This window comes from Lepidochelys olivacea (assembly GCF_965140295.1).
Source record: "Lepidochelys olivacea isolate rLepOli2 genome assembly, chromosome: 2".
Taxonomy (NCBI): domain Eukaryota; kingdom Metazoa; phylum Chordata; order Testudines; family Cheloniidae; genus Lepidochelys; species Lepidochelys olivacea.
The window spans coordinates 241,050,160-241,068,411 of NC_140412.1; the positions used below are offsets into that span (position 1 = coordinate 241,050,160).

General features: G+C 39.4%; 1 protein-coding gene across 4 annotated transcripts in view; it reads right to left on the bottom strand.

Annotated features, from left to right (window-relative positions):
* The window catches only part of ARHGAP12 (Rho GTPase activating protein 12), a 148,306-nt gene that overhangs the window by 9,577 nt on the left and 120,477 nt on the right, over positions 1–18,252 (bottom strand). For 2 of the 4 annotated variants that reach the window (XM_084618208.1, XM_084618210.1), the window contains 6 exons: positions 17,458–17,539; positions 10,719–10,820; positions 9,900–9,998; positions 4,175–4,277; positions 3,014–3,133; positions 125–223 (listed from right to left, as the gene is read on the bottom strand). In XM_084618208.1, coding sequence (XP_084474334.1) covers positions 125–223; positions 3,014–3,133; positions 4,175–4,277; positions 9,900–9,998; positions 10,719–10,820; positions 17,458–17,539 — 605 coding nt within the window. Of the gene's footprint in view, positions 1–124; positions 224–3,013; positions 3,134–4,174; positions 4,278–9,899; positions 9,999–10,718; positions 10,824–17,457; positions 17,540–18,252 lie in introns of all 4 variants that reach the window. The other 2 variants (XM_084618209.1, XM_084618207.1) reach the window with 1 other exon arrangement.

Sequence of the window (18,252 nt, forward strand, 5' to 3'; positions counted from 1 at the left end):
AGACTTCACAATACTCAGTTACCAGTCATTTGGAAACCAACAGGATAAGAATTAAGCTTCCAAAATTAGATACTGACTCAGAGATTTGGATATAAAAACCAAGAGATGAACATTTTCACCCTACCATGTTCTTCGACATGTTCAATGCACAGCTTCACGAACTTTGGCACCGAGCTGTTTTCTTTCTGACACAAGCTGGTGAGATTGGAACCAAACACTTGATCTGGAATCAAGTAAAAAAATCTTATTTATAGTTGAATGAGCTTCAAAGGATAAAACTAGTTCATGCACAACAGTGATATACTAAGAATATATGGCAACACACCCTTAGGTAACAAGAAGCAACAGGCAAGGTTTTCAAAAGAGCTCAGTCCCCATGGGGAGCAATGGTAACTTCTGAGTGCTGAATGCTTGAAAAATTCACCCCCAGCTGTGAGTGCTGAGCACTCTTGACAATCTGGCCCAACACGTCTGGTGATTCAAGTAAAGGGATGGAAGTTAAAAGACTAGTTTATTAAATACTCTTCCACCAACTCACTGTATGACCTTGAGAAAGTCAATGAACTTCAGTAAAATCTGTTACTATCACAATAGGCGGAACTATAAAACCTCGATACATACTTATCCACCTATCTTAGGTTTTGTTATAGCTCTCAACACTGAAGTATCTTAAATGCTTCATCTATAGAAATCACTTCGATACCCTCAGGTGAATTACTATAAAATGTCATGCATATAGTTACTGTAAGAATGGACCTTAAAGGATTTGCATGTTTTATGTTGTATTTTGCACTTGTATGAATAATCACAGGATTATACAATATATGCTTACTGTAATCTTTGTGCCCAACTTTTTTGTATGGAGATAGGGAGTACCAATAAGGAGTATTTAAATTACAACTTTTGGCATTATCTTTAATGTTACTTTAAAACAATATTTCACTGTTTAACTTAGTATACCCCTATAAACAGAGCTCCAGAGCTATAACAAGTGCCCTCACATTGCAATCGGATCCATAAGGGTGGATCCTTGTATCAACGCACAGCTCTGTTGACTTCAGTGACGCTCTGCACAGGTGATCCAACTGCAGGATTATGGCATAGAAGTGGATACCCACAGACAAAATTATTTAGCAAGACACTCAAGCAGTTTTTGAGCTTTGTCGTCAAAAGGAGCTTGTAACAAAAATAAAGGAAGGGGACAGGTTTCCACTGAAACACAAAGAAAACCAGCATAAGGCCAGTGAGATGCATGCTACTGTATAACAAGGAATCTTGCAATGCATCAATTTAAATGCTTCAGCAATATACTAAAGATTCTGCATTTATCATATTTCATGTCAGAGCTGAAACTGCAACCATAGTCTGGTATTTGTACATTGCATTCCCCTTTGCTCTGCCAATTATGTTGGCCCTTGTCTTTTTCCTATGCCCCCATCTTCATGCCTTCTTCCACAGTGCTCCAAGGGCGGAATAGCTTCCTAATTCAGGTCCACCAGACTTCACTTCCCCATTTAAAACCTTTCTGAAGATTCATTTCTTCTTTGAGGCCCAAACACACACAAAAAATACATACTTTCAAGTGTTTAAATGATCCTCCTTCCTTTTGGGTACCCCGGGTTTCTTTTCTTTCTTTTGTAGGTTGAAATCTCTCCCTGGAGCACAGACTGCCCTTGTGTTTACATCATGCACAGCACCAAGCACGTTTTGGCTCTTAATAAATTAAGTGGCCTCGTGTTCCTGAAATGAGTGCTAATGAGTTTTGCATCATTGGAGCATAATGGGAAATCCCTAGAGTGTTATGGATATTAATTATCACACTGTGCCTCTTAATGTTTTCTTCCATTGTTTCTTCAAAGTATTTTCCTTAATTGTACTTTTTTCATGTAGTAAAAGCACATTTAAAAACAGTTACTCTAATTAATGCATGCTGTTCTGCAGTGTTTTCCTAGAGATTGTTTTTTCAACATTTTCCTTATTCTAATCACCTGCTTTTGTAGTTTACTACACTTTTGTAAAAGCTTTTGTATTTTTGTGTCTGTTAACTAACAGCTTCTGTATAACTCAATGCACAAGGATAATGCAGAATTGCAGATTTATATTTTAAAATATACTAACAGCACCAACTTTAAGTTTAAATGCTTGCTCCTTAAATAAAAACACCTTTATTATCTCCAAACACCAGCATTGCATTTGTGCACGCAGTTCAACTTGGCTCAGTGTTCACACCAACTAATTTCTCAGAAGTTTACACACAGTGCATAAAGTCAGTTCCAAGCTATAAAATGGAATGCAAAGCTGCAGTCTGGGAAGAATTCCCTCCATCCCAAACAATTAAAAATCCCACAATTTACTTTTGTAATTATGATCTGGAAATATGACATATTTTGTAAATGTTTGGGCTCCTATTACTTAAGCTAAATTGGTTGAAATTGACATTAAGTTTGACAAATTTAATGTCAGATAAGAATTTGGCTTGGTATATTTCTACTGACATGAGCTATAACTATATTTATTGTATGTAGTTGACTTTTAATTATGAAGCAGTGCAATGTATATTGGACAATAAGAAACTAAGTCTAGAATGAATATCAAATCAATTGTAAGATCATTCTGTTTGCAAACAAAGGAGTGTTGGCTTGCCAGCTGAAAGTGAAGAACAAATGGACTCTGCTTCCCAGAAGCATTACCCAAGGCCCAGTGGGTTCTTGGGACCTCATCCACCCCATCCCTTCACCTCTGTCCGTTATAATATGACAATTACTTCTTCTCTGTAGCTGAATTTGGTGACCACTAGGGCTGTTGAAAGAATGACACACACCTACCCAGAAACTGACAAACTAATCACATCTGCCATCTGTTACAAAAATAACTGGTTCCTTTTCAGTCAAATGTAGTTAACTTTATAAGGCTGGTTTCCTCTAGAATTACACTAATTCCTGCTCTGCGACACAGACATGATTGTAAAATTCAGCTTATCAAAAGGTTTACTGAAGAAATAAGGATAATTTACCCTTAATGTAGCCTTTTTCTCGAACAGCTTGTAACGTAGGGCGTCGTGTAAGAAATTTCTTCAGCTTTGTTTTTGTCTTCTTCTGTTCTGAAGAATCTATGTTGCTAGATATTTTCATCGCTAAAACAGAAAAAGTAAATTTAATATAGAAATGTAAAAACAAACTTGACAAGCATTAAATAGCTAAATAGTTTGCCCAGAGAACAATACAAGAAAAACTTATTTGAAGCTGGCAAACACTTCAAGGGAAAAAACCAGTATATTCTAACACATTAAAATATACAGTGCAAACTATTTTCTCTATCTTTTATTTATGCAAGCACCTGGTACATCGTAGGCACTTTCCAAACTGTCAAGAATGGCCCCTTCTCAGAGGAGCTTACGGGACAGAGGATTAGTTGCAACCCTGCCATATACACATACACGATTTACTACAACTGTACTATTTCTAAGTCAGGCTTTTTATCTTAGATTTGTATCCTTCATGTCCAACATCAAACCTCCTTGATATGAAATTACTTACACAGTTAAAATAATTATTTTCTAATGTTACGTATGAAGCCAGACACAAGAAGTGAAAAGTTTGCCTGATCACTTTGTTTATTCTGTGCATTTGACAGCGACTTTCAGGTTAATTTGTCAAAGATATGAAACTTAATGAAGGGATCTTCACTTATTGATATATCCGCTAACTTTAAAAAAAACTCTCCAATTGTGCAGTACAGAAACTTCAAATTCATTTTATTCACTAGTCCTGGATTCTAGAGCAACAAACTATTTTTCTTCCACCCAACATTATAAAAAATCAAGTTAACTACAAAAATTTGAATCTCAAATTATAAAGTATTTCTCTTACATCTTGCAAAGCTTACAAAAAACAACTGATGAAGCTAAAGCTTTATAAAACCAAACACCTAAATTTCAAATTTTTGAAAAGTAGTTATAATAATTAGTATACGGATAGTACACTGTGGTAGGGTACAGGGCAGTTAGGATTGTTTGGAGAACTTTAACTTTGTATGATCTTTCATTTGTTTATCTTTTTAAGTCGTTTTAAACTGCAATGCACTAAATGTTCTTTTTGCTTAAACTATATTATTTCCAATCTTAACCAGGTAGATATTAATAATGAAGGTTTTACTGGGAATTAGCTTAACTTACAACGAAGTTTCTTGGCATCCTTATGGTCCTTCTCTTTGTCTTGTTTTTCCACCCCTGGGGAATCTGGTACATCATCTTCGAATGTTTCATCAGATTCCACTGCCTATTGATTAAAAAAGACACTGATTAGTTCTCTTTTTGCTTGACAGTTTTCAGAACAGACAACAGTATATTTTATTAACCATAATCCATAGACAGTCTTATAATACAAATATGCTTTTTAAAAATATTAAACTGGTAACTTCTTGGAATTAGATACCATAGTCTTGTAAGCTATATTCATTTCTGTATCAACAAGACTAGTATTAACCCTTAACAGTTGCAGGATTTGTTCACAAGGCCCAACAGAGAAAATGTCACCAGACAATCATTAGGTTAACTGAATTCAGCCAAGGTCAAAACACAAGTAGTATACCTTCCTGCTGAGATTTTGTAACATCAACCAGCCAAGCATATATAAAATATTCTTTCATAGGAAGGTAGACTGTTCGCTATTCTACCTATGTTTTCCACCACAAAATCACTTAGTGTGGGGGCTGGGTGTACACAAAGAGCCCATGAAGCAGTTTCCCTATCTTTGTCAGTCATGGCTATAAATAAGTAGCAATCTTCTACGGCAGAAACTGGAAATGCCTGTTGGCAAGGCGTGCTCGATTGATTGTTTGAAAATGTGAATTGGGAGTGCTTTGTTCCAGGTGAGCCTTGACTGGGCCTGACTGTTATAAAAAGCCAGTCAGCTGCGAACCAGCTGAGCAGCGAACAGCAGAGAGGCTAACAGAGGAAGTTTGCCTTTGGAGAGCCCACTGAGGCTTACATCTTGCCAGCTTCTCCAAGTAGTTACAATAATTCCTGAGGAAGCTTATAGAAGGAAGGTAATATGGATGGGGAGTGTTCAGCTGTTGTGACTTGCACAGGATGTTCCATGTTTGTCTTCCACAGGACAGAAGCGACTTTGTCTGTACAAAGTGCAAGCTGGTCTCCATATTGGAAAGAAGGTTCAAGGTCTGGAAAAATAAGTGTCGATCCTGCATTCCATAAGAGAAACAGAATTCCTGGACAGACGTCAGGATATGCTTCTACGGACACAATGTTCTGAAGATTCAGAGAAGGCTGCGCAGCAGGGACAGAAGGACGGTGAAGCAATTTGGCAGCATGTGACCTCCAGAAGAAGAAAGGGGAGCGTCCATGTACCAGCAACGCAGATACAGGTAAGCAACCGTTTTCATGTTCTCTCCACAGGTACTAATGCGGAGAGTGGACTGGATGATCCATCTGAGGGAAGGGAACAGAAGAAGACTCCGCCGATTGGAAGGCATGAGATGCACTGTCCTAGGGATGCGCGTTCCACGACCACCGCTCCCAAGAGAAGGAGGCGGCTGGTGGTGGTCGGGGACTCTCTCTTCAGGGGGACTGAGTCATCTATCTGCCGCCCCGACCAGGAAAAACCGAGAAGTCTGCTGTTCGCCAGGAGCTAGGATTCACGATGTGATGGAGAGACTGCCGAGACTCATCAAGTCCTCGGATCGCTACCCCTTCCTGCTTCTCCACATGAGCACCAATGATACTGCCAAGAATGACCTTGAGCAGATCACTGCAGACTACGTGGCTCTGAGAAAAAGGATAAAGGAGTTTGAGGCGCAAGTGGTGTTCTCGTCCATCCTCCCCGTGGAAGGAAAAAGCCTGGGTGGAGACCGTTGAATCGTGGAAGTCAACGAATGGCTACGCAGGTGGTGTCGGAGAGAAGGCTTTGGATTCTTTGACCATGGGATGGTGTTCCAAGAAGGAGGATTGCTAGGCAGAGACGGGCTGCACCTAACGAAGAGAGGGAAGAGAATCTTCGCAAGCAGGCTGGCTAACCTAGTGAGGAGGGCTTTAAACTAGGTTCAGCGGGGGAAGGAGACCAAAGCCCTGAGGTAAGTGGGGACGTGGGATACTGGGAGGATGCACGAGCAGGAGAGCGCAAAAGGGGAGGGCTCCTGCCTCATACTGAGAAAGAGGGATGATCAGCGAGTTATCTCAAGTGCCTATACACAAATGCAAGAAGTCTGGGAAACAAGCAGGGAGAACTGGAAGTCCTGGCACAGTCAAGGAATTATGATGTGATTGGAATAACAGAGACTTAGTGGGATAACTCGCATGACTGGAGTACTGTTATGGATGGATATAAACTGTTCAGGAAGGACAGGCAAGGCAGAAAAGGTGGGGGAGTTGCACTGTACGTAAGAGACCAGTATGACTGCTCAGAGCTCAAGTATGAAACCGCAGAAAAACCTGAGAGTCTCTGGATTAAGTTTAGACGTGTGAGCAACAAGGGTGATGTCGTGGTGGGAGTCTGCTATAGACCACCGGACCAGGGTGATGAGGTGGATGAGGCTTTTTTCTGGCAACTAACCAAAGTTACTAGATTGCAGGCCCTGGTTCTCATGGGAGACTTCAATCACGGATATCTGCTGGGAGAGCAATACAGCAGTGCACAGACAATCCAGGAAGTTTTTGGAAAGTGTAGGGGACAATTTCCTGGTGCAAGTGCTGGAGGAACCAACTAGGGGCAGAGCTCCTCTTGACCTGCTGCTCACAAACCAGGAAGAATTAGTAGGGGAAGCAAAAGTGGATGGGAACCTGGGAGGCAGTGACCGTGAGATGGTCGAATTCAGGATCCAGACACAAAGGAAGAAAGGAGAGCAGCAGAATACGGACCCTGGACTTCAGAAAAGCAGACTTTGACTCCCTCAGAGAACTCATGGGCAGGATCCCCTGGGAAAATAACATGAGGGGGAAAGGAGTCCAGGCAAGCTGCCTATATTTTAAAGAATCCTTCGTGAGGTTACAGGGACAAACCATCCTGAGAGAAAGAACAGTAAATATGGCAGGCGACCAGCTTGTCTTAACAGTGAAATCCTTGCTGATCCAAAACACAAAAAAGAAGCTTACAAGAGATGGAAGATTGAACAAATGAGCAGGGAAGAGCATAAAAATATTGCTTGGGCATGCAGGAGTGAAATCAGGAAGGCCAAATCACAACTGGAGGTGCAGCTAGCAAGGGATTTTAACAGTAACAAGAAGGGTTTCTTCAGGTATGTTAGCAACAAGAAGAAAGTCAAGGAAAATGTGGGCCCTTAACTGAATGAGGGAGGCAACCTAGTGACAGAGTATGTGGAAAAAGCTAATGTACTCAATGTTTTTTTTGCCTCTGTCTTCACGAACAAGGTCAGCTCCCAGACTACTGCACTGGGCAGCACAGCATGGGGAGGAGGTGACTAGCCCTCTGTGAAGAAAGAAGTGGTTTGGGACTATTTAGAAAAGCTGGACGAGCACAAGTCCATGGGGCCGAATGTGCTGCATCCAAGAGTGCTAAAGGGGCTGGCGGATGCGATTGCAGAGCCATTGAAAACTCATGGCGATTGGGGGAGGTCCCGGACGACTGGAAAAAGGCTAACGTAGTGCCCATCTTTAAAAAAGGGAAGAAGGAGAATCCTGGGCACTACAGGCCAGTCAGCCTCACCTCAGTCCCTGGGAAAATCATGGAGCAGGTCCTCAAGGAATCAATGCTGAAGCACTTAGAGGAGAGGAAAGTGATTAGGAACAGTCAGCATGGATTCACCAAGGGCAAGTCATGCCTGACTAATCTAATTGCCTTCTATGAGGAGATAACTGGCTCTGTAGATGAGGGGAAACCAGTGGACGTGTTGTTTCTTGACTTTAGCAAAGCTTTTGACAGTCTCCCACAGTATTCTTGCCAGCAAATTAAAGAACTATGGGCTGGATGAATGGACTATAAGGTGGATAGAAAAATGGCTAGATTGTCGGGCTCAACGGGTAGTGAGCAATGGCTCCATGTCTAGTTGGCAGCCGGTATCAAGTAGAGTGCCCCAAGGGTCAGTCCTTGGGCCGGTTTTATTCAATATCTTCATTAATGATCTGGAGGATGGTGTGGATTGCACCCTCAGCAAGTTTGAGAAAAGAGGTACGCTGGAGGGTAGGGATAGGATACAGATGGCCCTAGACAAATTAGAGGATTGGGCCAAAAGAAATCTGACGAGGTTCAACAAGGACAAGTGCAGAGTCCTGCACTTAGGACGGAAGAATCCCATGCACCGCTACAGACTAGGGACCGAATAACTAGGCAGCAGTTCTGCAGGAAAGGACCTCGCCGTTACAGTGGACGAGAAGCTGGATATGAGTCAACAGTGTGCCCTTGTGGCCAAGAAGGCCAATGGCATTTTTGGGATGTATACGTAGGGGTATTGCCAGCAGCTCAAGGGATGTGATCATTCCCCTCTATTCGACATTGGTGAGGCCTCATCTGGAGTACTGTGTTCAGTTTTGGGCCCCACACTACAAGAAGGATGTGAAAAAATTGGAAAGCGTCCAGCGAAGGGCAACAAAAAATATTAGGGGACTGGTACACATGACTTATGAGGAGAGGCTGAGGGAACTGAGATTGTTTAGTCTGCAGAAGAGAAGAATGAGGGGGGATTTGATAGCTGCTTTCAACTACCTGAAAGGCGGTTCCAAAGAGGACTGTTCTCGTTCTGTCATCTGGTACCACTGAGGAGTAACGGTCTCAAGTTGCAGTGGGGAGGTTTAGGTTGGATATTAGGAAAAAAATTTTCACTAGGAGGGTGGTGAAGCACTGGAATGCATTACCTAAGGAGGTGGTGGAATCTCCTTCCTTAGAAGTTCTTAAGGTCAGGCTTGACAAAGTCCTGGCTGGGATGATTTAGTTGGGGATTGGTCCTGCTTTGAGCAGGGGTTTGGACTAGATGACCTCCTGAGGTCCCTTCCAACCCTGATATTCTATGATAGTGACAGAACACCACACCAAAGATAATTTGATATAGTGATCTTGTCAGCCTCTGAAAGCCTAACCCTGTTTGCTAATGTCAGTGTTCTCTCAGAATGTTAAAATGAATAGCTCACTCAGATGTAAACAGTGTGAATTACTTTCTAAGATCAGGCATAAATTCCAACTAATCAGAGGGCTATTGCCAAAGCCCCTATACCTGCAATGTGATACCTAGACAGAACACACAATTCCAGAAATATTAGCAGTTTGGTGAGGATGCTCTCATTGACTTTACACCAACCCCCTGCCCTGAGCCCCCTTCTGCACCCACACCCCTCCTGAGCCCCAACTCCCTTCTCTGAGCCCCGTCGCATCCCCCACCTCCCTACCCTGAGCCCCAACCCCCTGCCACATGCCACCTCCCTACCCTGAGCCCCCTGCTACACCCTGCATCCCTCCTGCACCCATGTCCTGAGCCCCCTCCTGCACTCCGTACCCTTCTGCACCCCAACCTCCTTCCCTGAGCCCCCTCATAAACCCCGCACCCCTCCTCTGTGCCGTTTCCTGCACACTGCACCCCCTCCCACACACCGCACTCCCTCCTGCACTCCAATCCCCTGCCCCAGCCATGCATGCAATTTCCCCACCCAGATGTGGCCCTCGGGCCAAAAAGTTTGCCCACCCCTGCATTAGACAATCCCTTTTCCCTTATCAGCGTTAGTGCTATTACATTAGCCAGGCATCAGGGACCACTGAACTGGCTACTAAATGCCCTTTCCTCTTCCCACCTCCAATATACTCACTCTCCAAGAAGTCAAGAAATGAAAGCATGAGTGATACACTTAACGCTTAAAGGGCTGGAATGATGGAGTAGGTTCACAAAATAGTTTCTAACTAAGACAGCACTGAAAAAAATATCTTCAAGATTTAAGTACATACCTGATTACTGATAGTGTAAGAAAGAACTTTAAACCACTCATTAATAAAAACGTCGTTATCAGATTGAATTAAGAGTTCAGTTCCTTGGCGGGTTTTCAGCTTTAAAGAAAAGAAATATTCTATTAGAACAAAATATAAATATTCAGAATAATTCAGTGTTTTAAAACCATATTACGTTAAACTCAACAGTTGTACATAGCCACAAATGTGCAGCAGCTGCAAGTCATATGGCAATGCGAGCCTGTGTGTCAGACAGGATATCAAACCCTAAAATGAATCTTACCTATCCTTTATTGTGTATATATGCTGTACAGTTATTGTTTGGTTAATATAGAAATTCTGAATGCTGTAACTGTTAATGATATTTATCTGTGACCTTTGTCGTCTTGTTTTCAGACAGGAGAACAATGTGCAGCATGTCACAGTTAACTATGCTGATAATATAAATAGATTCATAGATTCATAGATATTTAGGCCAGAAGGGACCATTATGATCATCTAGTCTGACCTCCTGCACAATGCAGGCCACAGAATTTCACCCACCACTCCTAAAAAAGACCTCACACCTATATCTGTGCTATTGAAGTCCTCAAATTGTAGTTTGAAGACAATTGTATACAGCTTGCACTTACAGTAATGTGTACATATTTTAGAAAAACCTTTATCTTGATATTGTCCTGGGGCATGTATGCCTTTAATCCAACTAATTGGTTTTTTTGTTTGTTTGTTTTAAGTTTAGAGAAGTTTTTTTTTTTTCCCGTTTGGAGTATAGTAAACCACCAAAACAAAGCCATACTTCTGAAAAGTAAATAAACTCACCTCAACAACATTCTTTTTGCTGGATTTGTCCTTTGATGCCCAGTCAATAACAGCCCCTCTGATATCCACTGTGAATTCTGGTTTAGACTGATTGACCCCAAACTTCTGAAAGAAAGAATAAATAATGATTTTCTTTGATTAGTCACCCCTAAAAAATGTACACAGTCTTGTGACCCGCATATATAATAGAGCTTAGTATTTTACAGACTACACACAGTTAACTCAAGTACAGTGTTCTGCCCAACTTCCCAACTGAAGCGGTACCATGAAAAACTAAATGTTTCCAAAGAATGGTTTGTTTTTGAGAATAGGCAAATGTACAGATGATACTGATATATGCTTTAAATGAAAAAAATAACTCCAACACAGAATGTTTTAATGCAACAATTGTACAACTATAATTTGATTATAGTATGGTTTTGGGCACAGATTATAAACAGGTTGGCTTTTGGTGAAGTCATTCTAGCATTTAACCATCACCTGGACACTTGGACTTAAAAAATACTAATGGCTTTACTAGACAGGCAACAATATACCCTTGTAGAATATAGTAAAAGCTCTCCCTAGTATACTGAAGGGACATTGGTTTTTAAGGAATGTTTCATAAAACCCAATTAATTTTACAATTAAATTTTTACTTAAAATATTTTCCTGTAGCATTTGCAACACAAACACTGCTGCACTGTGCAAGTGCACAGAAACAAAGCAATTTCACTGTCTAATCTAATATTCAAACACTGAATAACCAACATAAATTGTGAAAATGGGATTTAATCCACAAGCGTCCTTCACGCAAGTGGGGAAAACCATTCACAAACTTTCTTTTCTCTCTCTTTTCCGGATATCAGCACAACCACAAGTTTCCTTGTTAAACAAGGAGTATTGCATTGGGTTTTATGAAACAAAATAAAAATTAAAAACACACTGATGACGTTTTATTGTGGTACATGTCTAATGTAACAACAGTCTTAAATGGGAAGTTGAACATTCACTAGAGTTTCACCCCTTATCACTCAGCTTTTATTTCCCTTTTAAAGAGTCTGAACCTGTGGTCTTCACAAAACATAAAAGGTAATTTTGGGCTAAAAAATGAATAATCAAAATTTTAATTAGCCAAAAGGGGGAAGATTAGAAGTGAAGTGGTGCTGGCACAGAAATTCAGTGCCATACCATCACTGAGACTCTCCTGGCTCCAGACTAATGACTTAAACATGTTTTGTCTTTCTATAAAGGTGAATTTAACGTCTGTGTGGAGTGCTGATTGACTGCTCTGGAGGAAAAAAATCCTCACTGTCGCCACAGAACAGGAACCCCATGGAGAGCATCAATGCAAGCGTCTCCACAGTGAATCTACCAATGTGCCTCATCTCTATTCAGGAGCAACCACCTTTAGGAGAACAGTAGTTCAGTTTCCATTCCCATTTAATCTCTGTCCTCTCTGCTGAGACTGTCAGCAACGATGTTTGTTAGTGTCAGCGGTTCTGTACCATAGATATTGTCCACCAGGAACAGAGCAGGAGCTTTTCAAAGGCAAACAGCAGTTGGGTAACTAATTATTATTTGTGGCTTTACAATCCTAGTTTATGGGAAATTTTTCAAACACTGTGGGGACAAAACAGAATCACCACTTAAAATCAAAACACTAACTCATTTAATATGCACCTCTAAGCAGGCATCCAATGATAAGGAAAACCATTTTAAAACAGTGTTGCAGCAGTAGTCAGAGGCCTGGCTCAGGATCAGGCTCATTGAGACAGCTGCTGTACAAGCACGCTCAAATACAGGATACTTGACAACCACCTCCTAGGCCAATTCAAACTATCAATTTAGAGAGATAATTTCCATATCATATTATCAGACTGTCATTCATTACCTAATACATGCTAAACTTTGGCTATTATTTTTTTAAATAATTTAAATGAAGGGAGGAGGGATTTTACTCTTTATTTTCCTAACAAAAGGATAGAAGAAAAATTCTTACTGAAAAACATGTTTTTAAACATGACAGACCCAATCCTCCAGAAAGATTTTACGTTCCAATTAGAGATCGTCCTTGTAATTTTATTCTTTAGTTCTTATATACACAGTTGCACAATACTGGTGAGTTATGGTATAGTATATAGTTTTAGTAATATAAACATATTTAAGAGATCTCAGATAATGTAGACTTTTAGTACAGGTTGACAGCTGAACATTTCAAAACAGTTTGTTGTATTTTAGTAAATCACACAACACAGATTTTCCCAGAATATTTATTAGTTTGTATAATTTGTATTATCATAGAGCCTAAGAGCCCCTATCATGGACTAGAGCTCCATTGTGCTAAGTGTTACAAACAGAACAAAAAGCTGGTTCCTGCCCGCACTGAACTTACAATAGTAGTCAGTGGACAGTGCAAAACTTTTGCTACCAAGCAGTTAAGAATCAGGCTCTCACTCAGCAACTGAAAGTCTAAATTTCTTCAAGAATCAGTTCAGATTCTGAAACAATGTACAAAAATCCAAACCACATACTCAGACCATGTATTCAAGAACAATGGATGGTAAATATTTATGAGCATCTGGGCCTTGTAACATTTCATGCATTCAGCAGCACATTTTGACTGACAATGGAATGGAGTTTACATTAGTTTAATTTCTCTTATTATTTTGCTAATTAAACATGCAGAGATGCATTTATATTGTCCTATTGCAAACCTCACCAAAGAGGTCATAATCAAAAGTGATTGCCACAAGTGAGATGTTAGCAGCCATACCAAATCTTAAGTAGCCTGACTAAATTTAAAGTTAACAGTCCCTTTCCTTTTCCTCTAAAGGCACTAAAAAGTACTTGCACAACTATGGCATCAAAATGATTTTTTTTTTTTTTGCAACATTTCTGTCCATCATCATCATCAAAACATACTGAAAGTAAGTTTTGCATTTGAGCTTTAACACTTTTTTTTTTTTTTACTGATAATTTTGCAGAACTGAAGATAGCTCAAAGGAGCCAATTACCATCCCTTACAAACAAACTTGTTACTGTTGAGCTAGCATTTTAGCCTACAAATATTTGATTCTTTTCTGAGAATACAGCATTTCTATATTGTACCCACACTATACCAAACAAGGCTGTCTTATTGTATGTAAACTGGTATGGTGTTTTGAATCAGTTTTCTGCATGCTGTGCAGTAAGACATCCTTGACATTTTCCTCTTATTTCAGCTGCATTATATGTCCCATGATGCATAATGCGACATGTATGCAGTCATGTGGTCATAAGGTATTTCATTTATAGCTATATTTGACAGATTTCAAACAGATCATTCAAATCAAATGCATATAAATATCCTCCAAACATCCTAAATTAGTTGCATTGTTAGAAAGAATTAGACATAGGCCCTAAAACCTGTTAATATACTATATCATGCCCTCCATTAGTCAAAATACTAGTGGTTCCAGTGACTGGTACAATGTGGATTAGAATCCACTTCATCGGTACTGGAGTTATCTTTGTATTTAGTTCCATTAGGGTGATTACAGGATTATTGGAATATACCCGTTAATTTTTACCTTGTACAACCTTAATGCATTTCGGAAAAAAAAAGAGAGAGACAGACACACAACCTCCAGAAGATATAGAGAAAACATGAAGTGTTACATAAAATGGCATGAAAATTACTTCAACTCAGTTAGCAATTCTTGGAGAAATGAGGTGTCTTTCAAATTTATTTTAAGATACTGATAGTGAATAAAATAGTATGATGCAAGAGGCATGTAACAAGAACACATACAGTGATAGCTGAAACAGGATCACAGTTTACATAGGTGACAGCAGGCCGACCACTGAGAGCATTTTTCCAAGAAGAAAACAGCGAGAGCAGGAGCTCAGGAATTAAGCCCCACTGGCAAAATGACTTGGTGAGAAAAAGGAAGAAAAATGATGAAGTCACAAAGCAATGCACAAGAGTAAAAGCAAACACATCAACAACTAGGTAACCATTAAACAAGTATTTTTTCAACCAGATGATGGTGACATGAAACTCGGATCTTAAATAGGATTCAAGTGAACCTTAAACATGACTGTACAACATGCGTTTAAATATTCTTATGGGTTGTTTCTGAAGGATAAGAGTTTACAAATGACTGATTACTAGTTTTTTAAATATTGTATTTTTTTTCATTGCACAGGGAGAGCAGAAAAGTGCATAAGTATGTATACACAGAGATATACAGTCTTTGAAAACAGATACTCTCCCTTGATAATTTAAAAGCTAGTTTACACTGATCACACTGTAAATATTGGTCTCATTTCCAACACTGCATACCTTAAGGTACTAAATAGAAAATATTTTACCATATAGTGGACAAGATATGTACTTATATTTAAATTAGATCAGTGGTTCCCAAACTTTAATAACCTACGTCACAGAGTTTCAGGCCAGAGAGGACACTATATCATTGGGTCTGACCTCCTGTATCTTACAGGCCACCACACTAATCCCAACAATCGAAATTAGACCAAAGTATTACAGCCCACAGGAGACTAGCTATGTGCCACAAGCAGAGAACAGGTGCACTAGCGCAGGAAGCCCCTGGGATAGGAGGGAATAATTAAGTGAGATATACCTAGATGATCCTGGTAAGTGACCCACATGCTGCAGAGGAAGGCCAAAAACCCCCAAAGTCACTGTCAGTCTGACCCAAGGGAAAATTCCTTCCTGATGCCTCATATGATCAGTTAGATCCTGAGTATGCAAGCAAGAACCATCCAGCCAAGCACCCGAGAGAGACTGTTCAGCACCACCTCAGAGACCTGGCCCTCTCTGTCGAACCTCCAGTCGGAGATTCTCTCAATTGATTTGGAACATTACAGTATGCGTTATACCTTTAGCTACAGAAAACTATAAAAACGATTAGAGGGTACCAACAACAGCAATATGCTTTAAAGGGGAGGAGTCATCTTTATACATGGCAGACTGAATATCAGTTCTCATGATCATCTGTAGTGCATATGCTATGTTATAAAGCGGGGTGGTGAAATTAAGCTAATTCGATTCCAGTCAGCAATAAAAGGGAGAAAAATTAAGTTTCTATTCTTGTCGAATCTCATCACTTCACTAATACAACATTTCCCACTCCCATGCTCACCTTTCCAGGTTCTCCAATATTTCTTCAATATGCCATGTTATTAAATTTACATAAAAATCACATGCACTGCACAGAAAACCATTTAAGTGTTTATATGTAATTGATTTTTTCCTTTATCATAAAATGTATTGCTTGTAGAAATATCTTCTACCCAGTATTGGATGCACAAGTCATTTAACATTTGTTTCCTTTATCCTTTTAAGTGTTTCAAGCTCACTTTCTATGCGTCCTCAACCATGCTTCCACCCCCATGCACACCCTCTCCTGTTCTTTCAATTCATTCATATTGTGTGAACATCTCCTTAGGTCACTAGGTCCACTCCCTATCATATCCCAATATGATTAACATTGCCTCATTCCTTTTACTCTTCATTTTGTTCTGCCCCACCCCTATTTTTTTTTTCTTTCCTTCCTATCACCTCCTGATCCATCCTAGTAGCCTCTCTGTCCTTACCTATTCCCATTGTGCTTCCTGCAACCATCCACTCGACTGCTACAGTGCAACAGAATGGCAAAAAATGACAAGATTTCTGATCTCTGAAATGAAAATAGTCCTTCAGAAAAATTGTCAATACCAATTTGCTGCTTATACAGTGTGAAGCAGCAGAGAGTGAATCAAGTAGAAAAAAGTTCCAGAGAGTATGCTAGAGTAATAGCATATGCCAGTCAAATACAGCTGCTAGAATTGCAATCTGTTTATCTATTTATTAGGTTTTCAAATAGGACTACATACTTAATATAAGAACTTCACTAATCTTGTAGAAAATCTAATATTGAAAGAAAATGGATAGCAAGACATTTCTGAGATGTAACTGGATATATACATAATCACTGAAACAGTAATTGTTGTTCAATGTGGGATGGATATAAATTTGAAGAACTTTCAGTCGAAGGATACCCTTAAACACTGCCTTTTGTCTATTGGACATACTGCATGTGAAAAACATATTTCTTTCAACATGCAGCATAAAACAAAATTCAATAAAGCATGGATTGTAACATGACAAAAGCTCAGAAGTTCTGCCTTCTCCCCTATCCCTTAGATTGATTCGCAAACACCAGGAGCATAATCTATGAAGTACATACTGGCTGATTCAGTTCTTCCAGTGTAATAATTTGAGCTTTACAGTGTGTCCTTTATTATTTAATTTTATGTATTTATTTCAAACTTACCTCAAAGTGTGAAAAATATCTTCAAGCTACTAACTAACCCATGAACCAAAACACACACGCAAAACAGACCCAATTCAGAAATGCATGGTGAGAAACAAATCAAGGACAAATTTGGTCTGGAGCATCTTCTGCAACCTGCTATCTTTTGATTCAATTCTGACAAATTTGAAGACAACCAAAAACCCTTTATGAGTTTCTAAATTAGTGCTGATAAGAATGAATCACAAGATTTTCTGTAACATGGAAAAGAGTATATTTGGTTTTCTTCTTACCCATCATCATAATTGACTGCCACACTACACTATTTTCCTTGTTTTGTCATTTTTTGAATCATGTAAGTACCTTTTTATATAGATTCTACAGATAATTGCTAGAATTTATTGTGCTTAATCTGTTCCACATTTAAATAAAGCAAAAAGATAGCCTGAAGTACTTACCCAACCAGTTCCAGTTCCTTGGGTTTTAGTAAACAACAGTGATGAACCCTGTAATACTGCCCATGACGACATCCAGTTCTTTCTGCAATTAAAATACTGACATTTATATTTGTTTTCAAATAAAATTAAACTACCTTACATTGTCCATCACTGCGAGAATGCTGATCTCTGTGTTAGCACAATTAACTACATATATACTCATTAGTGATATTAGTAAGTCTTTTAATTGCTACTATTATATTTGTGATGGGGAACTTAAGTTAATAGCCCCAAGCTGGCCATCAAAGTCTAAACCAAATAGAGCTATTTAGTAGTGAAAGCCACCAGTTTCACTAGAAGAAACACAGTGTATAATTATGACCTCAAAGATGCTAATTTAGCCTGCCCAAACTGCAGGGTATTAAATAGGTTATGTCAAAGCATTGCATAATCATGAGACTGACTGATCATGGTACCTCATACCTACATGATCATGGTACCTCATACCTACACAGGATGTAAGTGTACCACATTTGACAGAATACACTGATTTGTATTTGGATTGAAAGAATATTTGTTGCGTGTTTACAATGCAGAAAAGTACAAGTCCATTACTATTTCTGAACACCTATTCCCTTGAGGTTAAAAAAAAAAAAATCTTGAGTAGCCATGTCATCTAGTCTTATTGCCTAAGTATGAAATAATAATAAATAGCTTAGCAAAATAGACAGGGTGGCCATACTGCTTCTTTTTAAGCAGAAGTCCATAAACCTAAATGGCTATACTAAACCTACCTGCATAATTTTTAAGGGCTTG